The sequence below is a fragment of the Macrobrachium nipponense genome, chromosome 32, assembly GCF_015104395.2.
Source record: "Macrobrachium nipponense isolate FS-2020 chromosome 32, ASM1510439v2, whole genome shotgun sequence".
Classification (NCBI taxonomy): Eukaryota; Metazoa; Arthropoda; class Malacostraca; order Decapoda; family Palaemonidae; genus Macrobrachium; species Macrobrachium nipponense.
In genome coordinates, this window is record NC_061094.1 from 25,605,743 (window position 1) to 25,626,481 (window position 20,739).

General features: G+C 34.8%; 1 protein-coding gene across 1 annotated transcript in view; it reads right to left on the reverse strand.

The window, feature by feature from the left end:
* The window catches only part of LOC135207105 (uncharacterized), a 28,537-nt gene extending 18,175 nt beyond the window's left edge, over positions 1-10,362 (reverse strand). Inside the window, exons 1-2 of the mRNA XM_064238707.1 lie at positions 10,313-10,362; positions 3,401-3,593 (exon numbers count right to left, since the gene is read on the reverse strand). Coding sequence (XP_064094777.1) covers positions 3,401-3,593; positions 10,313-10,330 — 211 coding nt within the window. The 5' untranslated portion in view covers positions 10,331-10,362. The remainder of the gene's footprint in view (positions 1-3,400; positions 3,594-10,312) is intronic.
* Between the last annotated feature and the right edge of the window lie 10,377 nt (positions 10,363-20,739).

Here is a 20,739-nt window from a genome sequence, read left to right on the forward strand (position 1 = left end):
CTTATTTATTTGCTTGATAGATTCACTACACAATCACTTCTAGCATTGTTGTTCCAATCACTGTTGTTGATAAGGTTGTTTAATTTTCTATCCAGTTTTCTAATTAGTGCATCTGTGGTTCTACGAAGTTTTCCATATATTTCTCGCCTTAATATATGTTTCCAATGAGCAGGACTTATGAAGGGAAGGGGAACAACAGATGGTATATTTTGTCTGAGGCAAATAATGGAAGAAATTTCGGGAAAGACAAAGGGACCTACATATGGTATCATTGACCTTGAAAAGGCTTATGACCAAGTCCCGAGACAAGAGGTATGGAGGAGCCTGAGGGAGAAGATGGTGCCAGAGAAGTATGTGCGATTGATACAAGAGATGTACCGGAATGTATTTACCAGAGTGAGGAGCAGTGTTGGGGAGACAGAAGGTTTTGAGGTGAGAGTAGGATTACACCAGGGGTCGGCTCTGAGCCCATTTATCTTTAACATGTGATGGATGTTATAATAGAGGAAGTAAGGGAGACAGTACCATGGAACATATTGTATGCGGATGATATTGTTCTGTGTGCAAAGAGCAGGGAAGATCTGGAAGTGAAATTGGAAAGATGGAGACAAGTACTGGAGGACAGAGGAATGAGAATAAGTAGATCCAAGACAGAATATATGTGTACCACCACTGAGGGGGATGATAGAGAAAGTATTCAGCTTGGTGGAGAGCAAATAAGGAGAGTTGATAAGTTTAAGTATTTGGGATCTTTTGTTAACGCTGGAGGAAGTATGGAAGAAGAAGTAAAACATCGGGTACAGGCAGGCTGGAACAACTGGAGAGCGCCTCGGGAGTTCTTTGTGACAAAAGAGTGCCGCTTAGGTTAAAAGGAAATTTTCACAAGACGGTGGTAAGAACAGCAATGCTGTATGGTACGGAAACAGCAAGCATGAGAAAAGCAGAGCAGAAGAAGATGGATGTGGCAGAAATGAGAATGCTTAGGTGGATGTCTGGGGTAACAAGAGTGGATAGGATCAGAAATGACTACATAAGGGGGTCAACTAAGGTGGTGGAAGTATCAAAGAAAGTGCAGGGAGGGGAGGCTGAGATTGGTATGGACAACGTGAGGAGAGATGAGGACCACGCTGGGAGACATACTATGGGGTGGAGGTGCAAGGAAGAAGAAAAAGAGGGAGACCAAGAAAGGGATGGAAGGACTGTGTGAGAGGAGACTTACATGAGAAGGGAATTGATGAGGCAGAAGCACAAGATAGAAATAGATGGAAACGGCTCATCTGAAACGGCGACCCCATATAAAAATGGGAACAAGCTGGGAAGAAGAAGAAGAAGAATGAGCAGGACTTAAGTAGTTAAAAGTATGTTGGGCTTTTTTCCTGTTCTTTAAATTTCTCCTTTTCCCACTGAATGGAAACACATTAATAAAGGCGCTTCACTGTACATACTTATTTCTTGGTTCCTAGGTTTACGCCTCTGAGCCAATGAAATTATTATCAACAAAAAATTTCCCTTCAGTTAACATGTATGAAAATATATTATTTCTGAGGTAGAGCAAATAGGTATTAAAGGACATTTGTAGCTTAATGCGTATATATGAATCACAGTGATGGGATCAGACTCATAAATTGGCTACATATGACAAAAGCACTAAACAATTATTCAAGGTCGAGAAATTCCCCTTCAGTTAACATATATGAAAATATATTAATTTTGAGGTAGAGTGAATTAGGTATTAAAGGACATTTGTAGGTTAATGGTGTATATATGAATCACGGTGATGTGATCAGACTCATAAATTGGCTACGTGTGTGACAAAAGCAGTACACAAATATCAAGGTCGTAGAGGAGGGTTGATGCCGAATCCAAAACAACGAATACCATAAGCGCGACAGGGATTGTAGGTGAGAGGCGTCATAGACTTATATCTTATCGTGGTAGCTGTGTGGTTAAAGGTGCTTCACTGTATGTCCTCATTCTTGGTTCCTAGGTTCACGGCCGAGAGCCAACGAAATTATTATCAACTAAAAATTCCCCTTTAGTTAACAAAATATATGAAAATATACTAATTCTGAGGTAGAGCGAATTAGGTATTAAAGGACATTTGTAGCTTAAAGCGTATTATAGAATCACGGTGATGTGATCAGACTCAATATATATAGTATATATATATATATATATATATATATATATATATATATATATATATAATATATGCGTGTGTGTATGTATGTATATATATATATATATATATATATATTATAATATATATATATATATATATATATATATATATATATATAGAGAGAGAGAGAGAGAGAGACCAGAGGAGAGAGAGAGAGAGAAACAAAAATAGCCCAGTACTTGGGTAAAATATTCTTTATTACAACTAGTTTTAGACTCTTACATACTCCATCATCAGGCATCTAAAAGATATTAAAAAAAAGCATCCACTTAAATAAAATAAAATGAAACACGTCAGAACTCACTGCCAAAATTAAAAGCCCAAAACTAGTTCACAATAAAAAGAATGTTTATGCAAGTACGTACTCTGCTTTCGACAGAATTTTTCTGTTGTATCAATATATACAGGCAGTCCCAGTTATCGGTGGGGATTCCATTCTGATGGCTTGATGATAACTGAAAATTGGCGGTTTTCGGCGATTATTGGCGACAATAACAGGTTAATGGTGCCACTGTTAGGCATGTATCAATGCCAATAACCAGAAATCAGTGCATTTCAGCACCTATTTTCAGCCATAAAAACCGGATCGTCGATAACCGATGTCCCTGGTGTAATTTGATATATATATATATGTATATATATATATATTATATTATATATAATTATATATATATATATAATGTATGTATATATGTGTGTATATATATATATATATATATATATATATATATATATATATATATATATATAAAACAAAACATGTCTGTGTGTGTGTGTACGTAAAAATTTATTCATTTCTGTTGCCCAGTGAATTAAAGAGTATTTTCTCCTGGCATGGGAAAGTTGCAAATCTAACCAATTAACTGAATGAAGTTGTAAAAGTTGCAAGTTAAGTAGTAAAGTAGTAAAATTTGTAAGCAAGTCAGAGAATTACTTGTCAAGCAATGAAGTCCTATGATTATATTTCAGATATATCCTTGATCTTGCATTTTATATGTCAGTATATTGTATATAACATTACTTTAGGTATAAAGATGTATGTCATATGTAAATGGCCTTATAATTTCAAGTTTTCTCTTTGTCTTCCCCTTGTAAATGTAATCTAGAAATAAGTAGCTATTCAGGTACTATTTAATGTTGCTGCATTTTTTATTCTTTTATAATATAGTAATATGGATAGTTGTGTTTATACATTTAATACCTACCACTGCTACTAACCTCCAGAAGTGAAGCATGTTATTATTGCCATGAGAAGCAATACCTGTCGTGGCGAGCAGAGGAGAAAATCAGAGCTGAATGAGCAGTCAGTTGGATAATAGTAGATTGTGCAGCAGACTCCTACAAAGGTGAATAGACTCCCAACAGCAATGAGTCCTATACTGAATAGACCACTGATGTGGCCTCTTTTTCCCTGGAAAAGAATGACACGATGAAAAAGCAAAACAACATGCTGGACCAATTGTTTTAAAAATTTGATGCTATATACTATGCATAATCAGTAGATCTACTTTTACCCACAGAAATACATAACTCAGAAACTAAAGTGGAGGATTACCCTAGTATGATAATTCTTCTCAAGAGCGTAAGAAAACACCCAACCCAAATAGTAGAGATATACACACACAGAAGGTGTACTAAGTTCAGATCAGATGCAGTTTTCGGTGTCTTCCCTTTTAGAAAGAAGCAAGAGAAACAGCAGCGTATTATTGTACCGTAAGGCTCTGTTCCAAAACGGGTAAACTCCTTCCAAAGTTTCTTTGTCTTTGAAGTCATTGGCACCTTTTTTTATTTGATAATTTTTTATTTGATAGCTACAGGGGAGTCTTGAGGAAGGTAGGATTTCTGAATTTTTTTTTTTTTTTTTTGAAGTAATTTATATTAAAAGACATAAGAGATAAAGGAAATTGAAGAGTACATGTCTGAACATAAGATTTATGAACTACAATTTGAACTTAATTGATGGTACTTAACTGCCTATTAAACCAGACCAATGAATCTTGGTTAAATTCTATTGGAAATTGGATATAAAATATTAAGTGGTTAGTTTTCTCTCTGTTGATGACAAGAGATAATATATGTATAAATATCGGAGTCGGTTAATGGCAATCCACTTTTATGATGCTTGCCTGTGCCATAAAATCGGCGATTTATGGCGCCATGACACGCTGAGTTCCAGTTATCGACTCCTAACGTAGTTATGGTGCCATAACACACCAAGTTCTGGTTATCAGCACCTAATAAGGTTATCGGCACCTAATAAGGTTATGGCACCATAACGTACCTAACAGAGGTGTCATTAACCGGTTATTGGCATTATAACAAGCAACAGACAAGATATTCAGACTTTAATAGACATCTTCACAGAAAAATCCATACTAAACTTCATAATAAAACACAGTTAAATAGTTAAAATCCGCGAATACTTAGAACCCCCACTTAAAATTCTTACAACTGCTTATGTTGAAAATTCAAATACTAAATGTATACCTTAAATAACATTCACCATCAAATATACCTCAAATTATTATCCTATCCTACTGTATTAATCTTTGAAATTATATTATTATTATAATTTCAAAGTCATCTTAAACATTAGTTCCTTTAAAAATATATACATATGTACTTCTAACCCTTCCAACTAAAACCGAGAGAGAGAGAGAGTGTAACTGCTATGACTTATCTTGTGCCAGGCAAGAGAGAGAGATAATTTATCTCTTTAATTTCTCATGAACTTTAATTTATTTCTGTTTACTAGGGACTGACAAAAAAAATGTTTGTTTTTGTCTTCCAAAGATGTATTACCTTTACTAGCAATTTTAAACCACTATGAAGACACAAACATTGTGCATGTGCGTTAATATCAATTGGTTAAAGAGAATCACAGACATCACCAGCAGATTAAGAATATTGCAACAAGAGAAGAGGGAGAGATGGGGGACCATATGCAACCTCACCAACGAACAATAACAGCAGGACATCATGCATGCCATTAGAATGACATGAGGCAATCTAAGACATCAGACAATCAGACACTCAAAGAAACTACACAACTTATATGGTGGGAGAGTGAGGAATGTACTTAAAAAAGATGGCTACATCAACTTGACAGAAATAGAACTCACTGACGACCAAAAAGAATTCTTTAACTACTCCTTAAATTGCTATTATATTGAAAGAACAAATAAGCAGAAAAAAATAATAGACAATCTGCAACAAATTGAACACGAGGGCAAAATCGACATGGAAGACATTTATTGAAGAGCTACTGGTAGAGGCTAACCAGACAAGAGGACACAATCAAAGCAAGATATTAACGATGAGTTTAAAGGATGCCGCTAAAGAGCTAAAAAACAACTTAAACATTATTATACACAGGTGACAAAACAGCTATATACATGGTAATGTACAGACAAGAATACAAGAAGATGAACAACATATTAAACGACACACGAAGTTCATTAAACTCCACAAAAGAAAACCCTACAGACCAGTTAAAGAAGAAAATGGCTAGACTAGGCAAAGAAGGATAACCCACAATGCCATGAAAACATTTTTCCCAAACATTGTGGGAGACTAGCCCGGGATATTGCTATGGCACAGTAAAGTCACTTAAAATAAACAACCTACTCAGACCCATCATATCACAGACATCCCCGTACCTTTAAGATATTTCATCACCTACATAGTTACCCCAGTTGGGAGGTGACCCCACCCAAATGGATAGACCTTGTCTGTCTTGGCCTTGGTCCCGACAACTGCTGTGGAAGTTGCAATGAAGCCTCCACAAAATAATGATAATAATAATAATAAGTAAAGAACATAAGAAAAAAACTGGCTCTCCACAGCAGAAAGAGAGGAACTTAACAGAGAAATAACACCCAGCAACAAAGGACAAAAAGATGAATCAAGAGACGATACCACAGAAGATGACAGAGATGACGAGCTACCAGAGAACAACACACGAAGAAACCCCAAAGAAGTAACAGAGAGGATGGAATGGGTGGAAAAGATCAGACAATGGATGAAGCCAGATACAGAAAGAACAAAGATCCCCTCCATGAAAGCATACAACACAGAAATTAAGGGAGAAAACAAGCGTAGTTAACGAAATAATGAGACTAATACACACCACTGGTATTGCAGAAACAAACAACCTGGCATATGCAGGAGGAAGACTAGTAGCAGAACTCATGGGGATACAAACACCAACACCACCATTACAACCAACCCAACAGAAACCAGAACAGCAACCACCATGAAAAGGGTTCAGGGATAAACAAATCATGGTGATGAGATCAGACTTGAGTAAACTGAAAGAGTTGGCAGAAAAGAGGCTAAGACGCAAGAAACTAAGGGAGAAACTGAACGAGAAATACAAAGTACAGGGGAGGGGACTAAACAACACAATAGAAGATATAAAACAGAGACTTAAAACCAAAGCACATAAGATCCAGTGGTATATGAACAGGAATAAAAGATACCAGCAGAACAAACTATTTGGAACCAACCAGAAAAGACTATACTACAGCCAACTAAGAGGGGAAGACATCCACTAGGAAATTCCTAAACCCAAACTAAGTAAGAGACTGGGAAAACATGTGGAGCAATCTGGTGTCACACAACAAACATGCAACATGGCTCCAGGAAGTCAAGACTAAAGAAATGAGGAGAATAAGACAAAAATTCACTGAGATCACGACAGACACAATCAGACACCAACTAAAGAAAATGCCCAACTGGAAAGCCCCAGGTCCGATGAAGTCCATAGATACTGGCTCAAAAACTTTAAGGCCCTACACCCATTAATAACAGAGCAACTCCAGCATTGTATCACAAACCACCATGCACCCAAGTGGATGACCACAGGGAGAATATCCCTACTACAGAAAGACAAAAACAAGGGAAGTATAGCAAGTAACTGCAGGCCTATCACCTTCCCACCAATAATGTGGAACTTACTACAGGTATCATCAGTGATAGGCTATTCAACTACCTAGAAGATAACAAACAAAACCATCCCCCTACCAACAGAAAGACTGCAGAAAGGAAGTGTGGGAGCACAAAAGACCAGCTGCTGATAGACGAAATGGTAATGAAGAACAGTAAGAGAAGGAAAACCAACCTAAGCATGGCATGGATTAACTACAAGAAAGCCTTCGACATGATACCACACACATTGTTAATAGAATGCCTGAAAATATATGTGGCAGAGGAAAACACCATCAGCTTCCTAAGAAATACAATGCACAACTGGAATACAATACTTACAAGCTCTGGAATAAGACTAGCAGAGGTTAACATCAGGAGAGGGATCTTCCAGGGCGACTCACTGTCCCCACTACACTTCGTAGTAGCCCATGATTTCCATAACAAAAGTCCTGCAGAAGATGGATGCTGGGTACCAGCTCAGAAAGGAGGCAACAGAATTAACCATCTGATGTCATCAAGCTGTATGGTAAGAGCATCAAGATACCCTAATCCAGACTATAAGTATTGTATCTGGGGTCATCAGGATGGGGTTTGGAAAAGAAAAACGTGACTTGGTCAGCATACAAAAGAATACTTGCAAATAATACAAGGAGAGGATAGGAAACACCAAGAGATGAAGGACACGATCAGGAAAGAATATATGCAGAGACTTAAGGTGATGCTCAAGTCAAAACTCAACACTGGAAATATGATGAAAGCCATAAACGCATGGGCAGTATCAGTAATCAGATACAGTGCACGAGTACTGGAGTAGATGAAGGCTGAACTCCGCAGCATAGACCAGAAAACTAGGAAACGCATGACGATACACAAAGCAATACACCCATGAGCAAATAGAGACAGACTATGCATAACACGAAAGGAAGGGGGGAAAGGACTACTTAAGCATAGAGTACTGCGTCAACATTGAAAGCAGAGCACTGGGGCGATATCTAAAAACCAGTGTAGAAAAGTGGCTCAGATTCCTGAACATGTGAAGAAGGATTGATAAAAGTAGATGAAGACCAAGAAATATACAGACAGGAGAATGACAAAGAGAACGGAGGAATAGCACAACAAACCAATGCACGGGCATACATAAGGCTGGCTAAAGAACTGGCCAGCAATGAAACAGAAAGAATGCTTACAGCAGCACAAGATCAGGCCCCAAGAACCAGACAAGTTCAAAGAACAATAGGTGAAATAACATCTCACCCATATGCAGAAAACCGCATAGCAAGCAAATGCCCAGCACTAGCACAGAACCAGTACACAAAGAGGCATGATTCAGTGGCAAAAGCCCTCCACTGGAGCCTGTGCAAGAAACACCAGCTACCTTGCAGTAATAAGTGGTACGAGCACCAACCTGAGGGAGTGATAGAAAACGATCAAGCAAAGATCCTCGGGACTATGGTATCAGAACAGATAGGGTGATAAGTGCCTATAGACCAGACGTGACATTGATTGACAAAATCAAGAAGAAAGTATCACTCATTGATGTTGCAAAACAGAGTAGATGGGAAAGGGAAAAAGAAACTGATATGTCAAGACCTGAAAATAGAGATAAGTAGGTATAGGGATATCCCAGTGGAAATTGTACCCATAATCATAGAGACACTGGGCACGATCCCAAGATCCCTGAAAAGGAACCTGGAAAAAACTAGAGGCTGAAGTAACTCCAGGACTCATACAGAAGAGTGTGCTCTTAGAAACAGCACACATAGTAAGAAAAGCGATGGACTCCTAAGGAGGCAGGATGCAACCCGGGACCCCACACTATAAAAAAACCACCCAGTCCACGGCTTCCTCGCCAGAAATAGATTTTTCCTACGTCAAAATCCCTATATATATATATATATATATATATATATATATATATATATATATATATATAATATATATATATATATAATATATATCTATATATATATATATATATATATATATATATAAAATCAAATTATTGAGAATGATAATGCAATCATTGGGATAATGAAAAATCCCGCTCGCCATCATTGATATAGCTGAAGACTAGGATGGGTGCTAATATCAGTTAAGGAATAGGGAATATATATCATCAGCAAGTGGGCAGAGCCACCGTGAAGAAACGTTTTCCCCATATGTAAACTTCTCTTCACTGTGCCTGGAGGCCTCATGACCTCATAGGTTAACATCACTACGTATTGTGTTCAAAACTCTTACTGCGATTTTGATGGCTCTAGTGCAGGAAACTCGCTTTCTTTTACTCTGATAAGTACCTGAACTCTTGAACTTAGATACTAAATAATACTTGCAAGCATTAGGGAAGGTTATAAAATATACACTTTGTCCGATGCTTTGATAAAAAGGTGTTGCCAAAAAACCGTGTTTCGTCGGCTCTGAATCCCTTAGTAGCTTACATAGAAAGCGAGAAAACAGGGTACAAAATTACATATAAAATTTCCTCAAGAATACGTACTAATGCATAAGAATGTAAAGCAATCCAGTTTTCCACTCAGTTAAAAGCCATATACCCAGTTCATATGCATATGTGTATATATTTAAATGAAAGTGAAAGTATTTGAAAAAGTCTTGATTCTCTCTCCTTTTGAATTCCAAAAATGATTAAGATACGGTGTGCTGGATGATTTGAATGCAAAAGTAGATGTTCTTGAAAGATTGTGTAGCTGGTAGATCGGGCTTTGGCAAAATGACCCTCCAGCATTTCCATTTCTTGATCTTGAGTCTCTCAGGTCAGTATGAATGGAAAGGAGAGTCTCCTTATTTATCACCAAGCATGTGATGTATTTGTGTAAGTCCGAAAATGGATATGTGTTAAATGAAATACGACTCCTGCCTTGTTATTGCCTTTTCAGTACGTCAATTTGAATGTTGACCCAGATAAAACTATATTACGAGGAAAATTAAATACAAAATGGTGACATTGAAACTTCCTTGAAAAGAAGCGTTGAGTTTCATAATAAAGCAATAAGATTGAATTAACGCAGTCAGAAATGCACAAAATAATTGCAGAAAGGATAAATTACAATTCAATTTCCGAATGCTACATAATTTCTGTTCTTCCTTGAGGGTATCTCCTATTTTCTTCTCGATGTCCTGCATTCATTAATTGCCTTCCAAGCAACCTAAATTGGTATTACGAAAATAAAAGCATTTTCTTACCTTAGTCTTGTTGCCCATAGTTTTCAGAACTTTAGCTACCAGTATCTGTTGAAAGGAAAAGGGTAGAATTAAGATTTTAGAGTTCTTCATATTATCTGCATTTCACATAGCCTACAAAATTTGATTGGATTACCTCACTACCTTCAGTAAACGAGTTTACTAAACTAACGATATCTTAATGCTTGTATTGCTGTAATTCGTGTAGTAGATAGTTCCAAGAATGAAAATTACTTTGCAAACTAGTTGCTGGCGGTGGAAAAGTAAAATGAATTAGTTTATCAGTTGGATACAAATAAGTTTGTTTCTCTCTTCCTTAAAAGGAATGCAGCTGTGGTTATCAAACTTGTAACTGCTAGACCTCAAAGAGAAGCTCAAGTGTTGCCAGAATTCGAAGTGAGTCTTACTTCAGACTCAAGAGTCTAGATGGAAATTCCACATCCAATATTACATTCTTGAATTCTTCATCTTAATAATAGGTGAAATTTGTAACAAAATTATTTCTGCTAATTAGTATGGCGCATGCATTACTCTACTTCATTAGAGGCAAACTTCTGGCATTCGCCTGTGAAAGAGTAGGGTAACAAGATTTACTTCCGAGGACCAAATGTAGCGCTTGAAGTTTCCTAGCTAACAAAACGATTAGTTGTAGTTTTGTTATAATGCCTATTGAATTTTTCACCTTAGTCTCGATGGACAAACTAGGCTACCTCAGAAGAAATAATTATTCTAGGAAAACACAGGACGTAAAGATTGAATATGACCTGTATCACAAAAGTGACTGAATGATTCAATTGATCTCATTTTTATGTTAGTTTTCCCTAGGTTGTTCATTTTTGTATAGACTGATGATGCATGACTTATTGGAGCATTTGGAAATGAGTTTGTATTTGATGATGACAGTGCCTATGCTTATTCCCACATCCAGGCCAACCTTATCTCTGGACATCAGCTAGTAGCAGGATGCTTTCAGTTGTTGCAGTCATGTCCATCCACTGTATCTCGCCATGTGGCATCGTGGTTTTCAGAGCTTACCGACTCTTGATCAAGGTATGAATGGTGCCATGCCAGTGAGCACGGGGATTGTAGAGTTATGTACCTGAGAGTCAGTGATGATGCTAGACTCCTGGCCAAGAGTCACAAGAGGACCTTCTCCCTTTATCAGGCATTAGAAGATAAACAAGGTTACCAGTAACAGCTCCAAGGTCGATTTTATTTTTTCCCTGGATCATTAGGAAGGAGGGAGAGGGAACAGAAATTGCCATGTAGTCTTAAATGAAACAGAACTTCCCATTATACACAATATTCTTATTTAATCTGATAAAATTGTCCATAATTGATACAACTTTTATCTAAATTCATAGTTTTTGGCAACAGCTTTTTGGTTTGGCAATGGAAAATCGTATGCAACTCTTTCAAATGTATGTTTGGAATTTTATGAAATGCAATATCTTCTTAATGATAACAAATTTTACACTGAAATGGTGCAGATATGTCTGTGGCATGATATGCCTGTTGCCTTTGGATAGGGATGCCTTAGGGTTTTTGAACTTCTGAATGCCTTTTTACCATCCACAAAATTTAGATTGGAAATAGAAAAAAATAAAGCTAGTTCACATCATGGCACAGTCTGTATGAGATGCGTCAACAGTTTTAGATTCAAAATTTTATTGCAAACCTACAGTTCAGAATATTTTATTTACAGTTTTTCCAGCCATCACCCTAAAGCAGAAAATAAGTTTTTCAGTTATGATTTGAAAGCATTACAATGTCTGATTATGGTTTGCACAAAGAAATTCAAAATGTGCAATTGCAGAAGAATTGTGTTATCTATTTGATTCTGCTGATGGTTACCTCCAAAGAACCAGTAAAAGTTTTCTAGTAGTGACAGATCAAGCACTTTTGTATGAAAATATTTTAGTTTTATAATACAATGAGGAGGATTCAACGATTGTAATTAACTTGTTGCTTAAAAAATGTTGCTTCCAATAACAATCCTTCTGTCAAGAGCTCACTTTGTTGTAACAAACCAGTAGTGCCAGCAGAAGGGGTGTACAAACTCAATTAAAAACTGAAAGACAGTGGCAGAAGATAAATGAGATATTCAAAAACAATTCACGTGCCATCTTTTGTAATGGAATAAACTTTGACCATCCTATCAACAAGCATTCAGCTAAAGTAACCTTTTAAAGTTCTTCAATACACGGCAGATTGTATGTTTAAGGGTGCCTTATTAACTCTCAGAGATATAAACTTGAGAATGGTCTTTGTAAGAAAAGCGAATTACTGGAAAGTTTTACTCTTAAAGACTGAAGTAAAACGAGCTGTTGAATAATTTTACCAATTGCTTATTTGTGTATTTCCAATTTGGGAGCTGCATTTTCCACCAAGTATATTTTGTTTTTGTTATTTTTTGTGCTTAATTTAACTTTTTAATGGTTTTACTATGTGTTACCTCATATTGTTTTCCTTTGTAAGTTATGTTCTTGAAAAATTCTCAGTATCCTGAGTTAAAATTACTTTAATTAAAAGTTGAAATGTCTCGGTATCTCCTCTTGATTTTAATGTTTTATATATATATATATATATATATATATATATATATATATATATATATATATATATAGATATATATATATATATATATGACTGGTAAAATGTTCTTTTACAACAGAATTTCATCTAATAAATGGGAGGTAATGAACATCTCATAGGGCGCCTTGGATTAAGATGACTAGTTAAATCTTCCTTCAACCAATGCCTAAGAGGATTAAAGAGGAATTGAGTCTGATCACGTCACCGTGATTCATATATATGCACTAAGCTACAAATGTCCTTTAACATTTAATTTGCTCTACCTCAGAATTAATATATTTTCATATATGTTAACTGAAGGACATTTGTAACTTAATATATATATATATATATATATATATATATATATATATATATATATATAAATATATATATATATATATATATATATATATATATATATATATATATATATATATATAATATATAGGCATTCCCCAGTTATTGGAGGACTTGGTTAATGGCAGCCCGATTTCATGGTATTTGTCTAGAGCCATAAAATTGGGGATTTACGGCACCGTGATGCACTGAGTTTCAGTTATCAGCACCATAAGGTGCCAATAATAGAGTTATGGTGCCATAACATACCTAACAGGGGCACCATTAACCGGTTGTCGATGCCATAAGCACCATAAATTGTCAAGTTTCAATTAATGGCAGTTTTCACTTATCAACACCCTGCCGAGAACAGAACCCCACCGATAACTGGGAACTGCCTGTATATATATATATATATATATATATATATATATATATATATATATATATATATATATATATGTATATACATATATCTTGATAGCCAAATGGTAGAGTCAACTGTTAACAGTATCACTTTAAAACAAAACCCAGCGTTTAAATCATGGCAAGGGCAGAACCCATAGTCATTTAAAATTCACTTTGTAAGTTATTCCATGGCATAGTGATTTTTCCACTAAGTGAATTGTTTCAATACATTTGGGAGTATATATAATATATATATATATATATATATATATATATATAAATTTTATATACAGGGATATATATATGTGTATATATATATATATATATATTATATATATATATATATATATATATATATATATATTTATATATATATATATATATATATATATATATATAAATAATATTATATATAATATATATATCATATATATATATATATAAATATATATATATATATATATATATATATATATATATATATATATTATAATATATATATATATAATATATATATTAATATATATTAATATATATATATAATATATATATAATATATATATATATATATAATATCTTTGATAGCCGAATAGTAAAGTCAACTGTTTACAGTATAACTGTTTCTAAACCAAAACCCCTGGTTTGAATCATAGCTAGGGCTGGAGCACTTGGTCATTTAAATTCTATTTGTGAGTAAGTAATTTTTTACTAAGCAAGTGTGTGTGTAGACTCATGCACATGAATGCTATTAAACATGATATTATGTACTGCATGTTTTAACATTTTCCAAAAAAATCTGGACTTCTGAAACAAATTTGTATAATGCTGAGATATAGTACCTGTGATGACCAATTGCAGTTTGAGGGGCATTAAATGCTCGTCACTTAAACAGAAAAAAGAAAGATCAAGCTATATACCTTGGAAAGAGTGCACAGAGATTTGTACCCTTAGGATGACTAGTAGTGTCACGGTCTGGTGCTGAGCACGCATATGCCAGTACATATCAGTGACACCAAAAAATACAATGGATGAGTGGATATGACACCTTTAGATTAGGCACATACGTATATCCATTGTTCTGTACCCTGATTTGTTGTGATTGTGGTTTTTTATAAATGATAGAACACTAATATTGTTTGATAAAGTAAATAAGGATTGGTACTTTATGTGTAATATATATACACATTATATATATATATATATATATATATATAATATATATATAGATATATATATATATATATATACATATACATATATATAGTAAAGTACGCACAAACAAACACTAACACACACCCATATATATATATATATATATATATATATATATATATATATATATATATATATATTCAAAGTGCATACATACAAACACACACACGCGCTCATATATATATATATATATATATATATCTATATATATATATATATATATATATATATTATATATATATATATATATATATATATATATATATATATATATAATGGGTGTGTGTGTGTACGTATTTGCATGTGTAGCTTCCCAAACCACGTAAGTCCAGGTGAGTCGTGTCATATCAGTATTTGCCATTAGTTACTTCTCTCATGTCAGGATGTATCCTATTTTCTTAAATCGTTTTTGCTGTTTTCCGCATTGTGTTAAGCTGAATGCCTTTCTCAAGTCTGCAGATCTAACACTTCATTTGCATTTGTTATGTAGGTATTTCATACTGATGTAGGTCGTTAAGAAAACACGCCTTGCCTTTAGTCCCTGCGTGTGCTTATACTGCAGCATTTGCTTTAATGCTATTTTCTGTTTCATTGAACACTTGGGCTGCTTAAGGGGCAAGAGGCCTTTTTTGTTAAGGCATAATTTGGTAAGATTAATGATAAACTCTGGCTGTCCAAAAATTGTTGACTTTTTTTTTTTTTAAAGAATACAAATTCCAGATTCAGCCCATCTGGCTCTGCTGCTGTATACTTAGTAATTTACGTGTTGTCGACGATTCCTTGCTTGAATTTCGATCAGCCCCGTTTTAACTGGTTGTTTTCAGTTTGATTTACGATTATGGTGATGAAGGTTAGGCACTTCAGTGTCTAGTATCTCTTTGTCAATATTTGGCATGTTCACTATGAATCCTGTAAATTTGCTGCGCTCTTCGATGGGACGAACTACTGTCAGTAAGGCTTAAATAATAAAAAAAAAGATTGATTCCTGTAAATAGCAGGACATGAAAGGAGAACAAAGGCACAATCCATGTACAACTACTTTATTTTAGAATCTCACTCACATTAGACAGTCAAATTTTGTGACAGTAGGTACAGCCAGCAACAAAACCAGCGTCGCCCCGCCAAACCTGGCTCTGAGAGATCATGCCCTTATTGCCCTGAAAGGTGGCCTTTGTTCAAACAACCAGTACATAGGTAGAATGGTTCGAGTGGGAGGATGAGGGAAATTACGGTATTCAGGCAGAGAAATACAATAACGAATCAAATATACGGACAAAAACAGAGAGAGAGAGAGAGAGAGAGAGAGAGAGAGAGAAGAGAGAGGGAAAAGAGAAGAGAGAGAGAGAGAGAATACGAAGAACTGTAATGAAAGAAATGCGTACAGTTTATGGAGAGAGAGAGAGTGCTTTTATTCCTTTTAGTTATTAATCTGATGGATATAGTTGAGACCTTCTGCTTTAAGAAATGTTATCGTGTATTTTTTGGTAAATAATTATTATGAAATCTTATCTTATAGTACTGCTTTAAATCGTTATCATATTTTCTATGTAAAAAAGAAGCCTTAAATATTGTTGGAACTGACTATTCATATTAATATTATTCAGACGGAAATATCCTTTTTCATTATCGTATAAGCAGCTCTCTCTCTCTCTCTCTCTCTCTCTCTCTCTCTCTCTCTCTCTCTCTCTCTCTCTCTCCATTTGTCGTTCTGTCCTACATCTTAAATCACTTGATACACTTTAAATAATGGTAAACGTTTCATGTTATTTGGATGTGGCCAAGGATCACGAAACCGTCAATCCCTACTCTACCAACTTGTGCTTGGCTGCATCTTTTTTTGCTCTAGATTGACTGGACTATAATTACCTGTATTACCAATAATATGCGAATCTAGTCACAAAGATGTTACACACCAGATTTTATAGCCGTGGGTTGTGTGAGCCATCAATGCATCAATTTTGCAAAGGTATTATTTTATTAACTAAGCTATGATAAGAACACATTATTGGATATGCTACTCTAGTACTACAGGATTTGTATTTATGGCATAACTTGGTTGAGTTACCAGTATTTGAGTGTGACGGGCCACTTGGCTCCGCCCCTCGCAACCATCTAGGCTACTTATAGAAAGTATTTTAATTTGCTATATTTCTCATATTATATTATATTTATTATATTGTTTCTGAAACTCTTGATGAAAATAAATTATGTGAAATGAAGTGGATGTTTGAATCGGTGCATTAATATAATGATAGCAGGGTATAAAGGATGCAGGTGTTGCAAAGCCGTATACTATTAACATATTTTTAGTGTCTCAAATTATTGGGTAACAGTCTTTAGACCTGGGCAGATCGGTCACGTCTTAGCTATATGTAATATATGTTAACTGATGGGCAATTCTTAATTGATAATAATTTCGTTGGCTCCCGGGCACGAACCTTGGAACCCAGAAATGAGGACGTACAGTGAAGCGCCTTTAACCACACAGCTACCACGAGAGGATATAAGTTGATGTAACTTATATCCTCTTGTGGTAGCTGTGTGGTTAAAGGCGCTTCACTGTACATCCTGATTTCTGGGTTCCTACGTAGGTTCGCGCCTGGGAGCCAACGAAATTACTACCAACTAATAATTCCCTTTCAGTTAATATATACGAAAATATATTAATTCTGAGGTAAAGCGAATTAGATATTAAAGGACATTTGTAGCTTAATGCATACATATGAATCACGGTGTTGTGATCAGACATATATATATATATATATATATATATATATATATATATATATATATATATATATATATATGTATTTGTGTATGTATATATACAAATATATCTAATATATATATATATATTATATAATATATATATATTATATAATATATATATAGTATATATAGTATATATACACGTCACTAGGACTATTGCCACTGGGTAAACTACCACTGGGAAAATTGCCCATCTATATTGCCGTCCATTGACATATTTAAAAACACATTAAATGTGACTGCATTTGATTGATAATAGTTAAGAAAATATGGGTGACAAAGAAAACAAAATAAAAAGCCAAAGTTTATTTCAAAATAGACATTTGTAAAATGGCACTGTAAAGTGCATAGTTTATATCCAAAAGCAATAATTTAAAAAAAAATTAGAATGGGACTTATTAAAAATATGATTGTTATAAGTAGTAAAATTTAAATTCTTCATTTTATCATCTCAATTACTATAGTTTAGGACTATATTTCTAGTCTTGCATTCAGGTCTTTGTATACATTGTATCTTGAGGCCTGACCTTAGGCCTGCTGTAGTTTTAAGTCTTAACGAAGTGTTATGCTGTTGTTTTCCATGTTATCAATAAGTTCTTAAACCCCCATGTATTAACTGAAGTTGATCTGCCAGAACACCAAAAGGTAGTAAGGTATTCTTCAATTTTACCATTATCATTTTTACCCTAAAAGAATACTTCAAATTCATACTACATTATAGTTTTAAATGTAAACCAACTAGCTCATCTACAAGTAAATTTAACCAACTAGCTGGGCCACAAGTGAACTTAACAAACTAGCTGGTCTGCAAGTAAACTTTACCAACTAGCTAGTCTACCAGGGTTGATCATCAAATAACTAAATGTAGCCTACCATAGCCTAACCTTAGCTTAGCAATAATAGCCTAACTTGGCAACCTTCAGGAATAGTTTATTGTTTTCATCTGTCCTTCTCCACAGCTCAAGTCTTGGCTAGTTATGAAAGTTAAGTTATTCTTACAAGCTAGCCCACCTGAGACTGTACAATGTAAATAAGCACGTTGAATTATAGGTCCGTATAACTGTGGATTGTTACATTGCTTTATATATGTACCTCCTAGTAATAATTGTACTTGAAAATTTTCAAAAAGCTTTTACGTCATGGTTCACTTGATTTAGTTCTGTAAAGTACACACAGTGTCCTCTCCCCTGAATCACAACTGTATGAATATGAATTCATGCAGATTGTAATGAAATTTATACTGTAATTAAAAAATAGTTTCTTTTATAAGATCTGTGAGTAGCCCCATATATACCTTAAAAATGTCTGCAGGTCAGTGCAGGAAGCCTGTCGTTAATATGTGACATATGAGATTCAGAAATAATTTTTGTGAATTTTGTGTTTAAGATTTCCTGACAAGAAACTGCAGAAGGGATAAAAAGCCAAACTGTGGATCACACATTGCAGCAACCAATGAGGAGCCCTTCATAAATTACGAAACTCCTTAAGGGGGTTGGAGGGGGTATAGTGATGTCTTATGAGTTACCAAACATATTCAGATTTTTCCTGTTTCTTTTGAAAAGATGTAAACTGTAGAAGAACAAAAGGGAGAGAGTAAAGATTCTGAAATAGACTTTCATTATATTTTAGTAATACTGGCAAATGGTATTTAATTTTTTTTATAATTAAATGTTTAACAAATATCACAAACTCAACCCTTGTTTGTACGTGAATATTTTTGCTATAAGTATTACGTGACATAGAATGATATGACAAACTCATCCCTTTTCTGGAATTAGAAAAATATTACAAATCAAATAAATCCTCTTCCAATCTTATGCATAGTCTACTTTGTGTATTATGATAAACTCAAAGAAAAATACCGCAGACTCTCTCTCTCTCTCTCTCTCTCTCTCTCTCTCTCTCTCTCTCTCTCTCTCTCTCTCTCTCTCTCTCTCTCTCATAAGTGTGGTGTGTATGTATGTATATATATATATTATATATATATATATATATATATATATATATATTATATATATATATATATTCTGATAAGATTGTTTGTATGATATATATATATATATATATATATATATCTATATATATTTTCTGATAAGGTTGTTTTGTATGTATATATATATATATAATGATAATATATATATATATAGATATATATATAAGAAATAGATGGAGAAAATAATAAAAATATCCTTAATTGAAGGCAATATACACGAAACAAGTTATGGTGAAAACGGATTGATTTCACATATATACCTATACACTGTTTTTCTGCGCTAAAATACAATCCATCTCTCTCTCTCTCTATTCCTTAATACTCTAAGATTACGCTTGTCACTGCAAAGCGAGAGAGAGAGAGAGAGAGAGAGATTATTTCAGCAATTTATAACACCAAGAGACCCAAGACATTATCCAAATCTTTCAAAATACTTCCTGATATATTTTGACAAATCGAAATATCTCTCGTGATATATAGAAACTCAATGAAGAATCGAGAGAGAGGAGTGTGTGTAAGGACTGGGTATGGCCTCTGCAGATATGGATTCCAGCTTGAAGAAAATATGGCCTTGTCTGGCCTCGGCAGCAGCTGTTGTTCAGACGTTGAAGTCCTCATGTCTAGCGATTTACTGAGAGAAGTCTGACGCAGAAATAGTCATCTTGTTTGCTGTAGCGGCCTATTCACTGGTGAGGATGTAGATCTGTGAGGATGGAGCTGCAGAGCCCAAGGAAAAGGAACTGGACGAGAGAATTGAGGCCTTGCGAGACACCATCCAGCAGGTGAACTTGATGTAATAAATCGTCAGTTGCAGCAGAGGTCGACTACTATGAAGGCATTGGACAGATCACTCATGAGATGTTGCAACAGAGAGGGCCCACTCACTCGAGGCTGAAACTTTGTTTCTGAAGAAGGAGAAACAACAGCTGGAAAACAAGATCATCAAGATCACAGAAGAAAATCACCAGATGAAGTACAACACAAAGGAAATTGGGCAGAAGACGACGCATTATTTGAGGGAGTTTTCTGTGCAAATAGCAAAGGCAAACTGCCAGCTTCAAAGGTCTGAGAAACTCCTACAACAGAAGGAGAAAGCCAGCAGCTCGGGACTGAATAAGCATCGCGGATGGCGAGG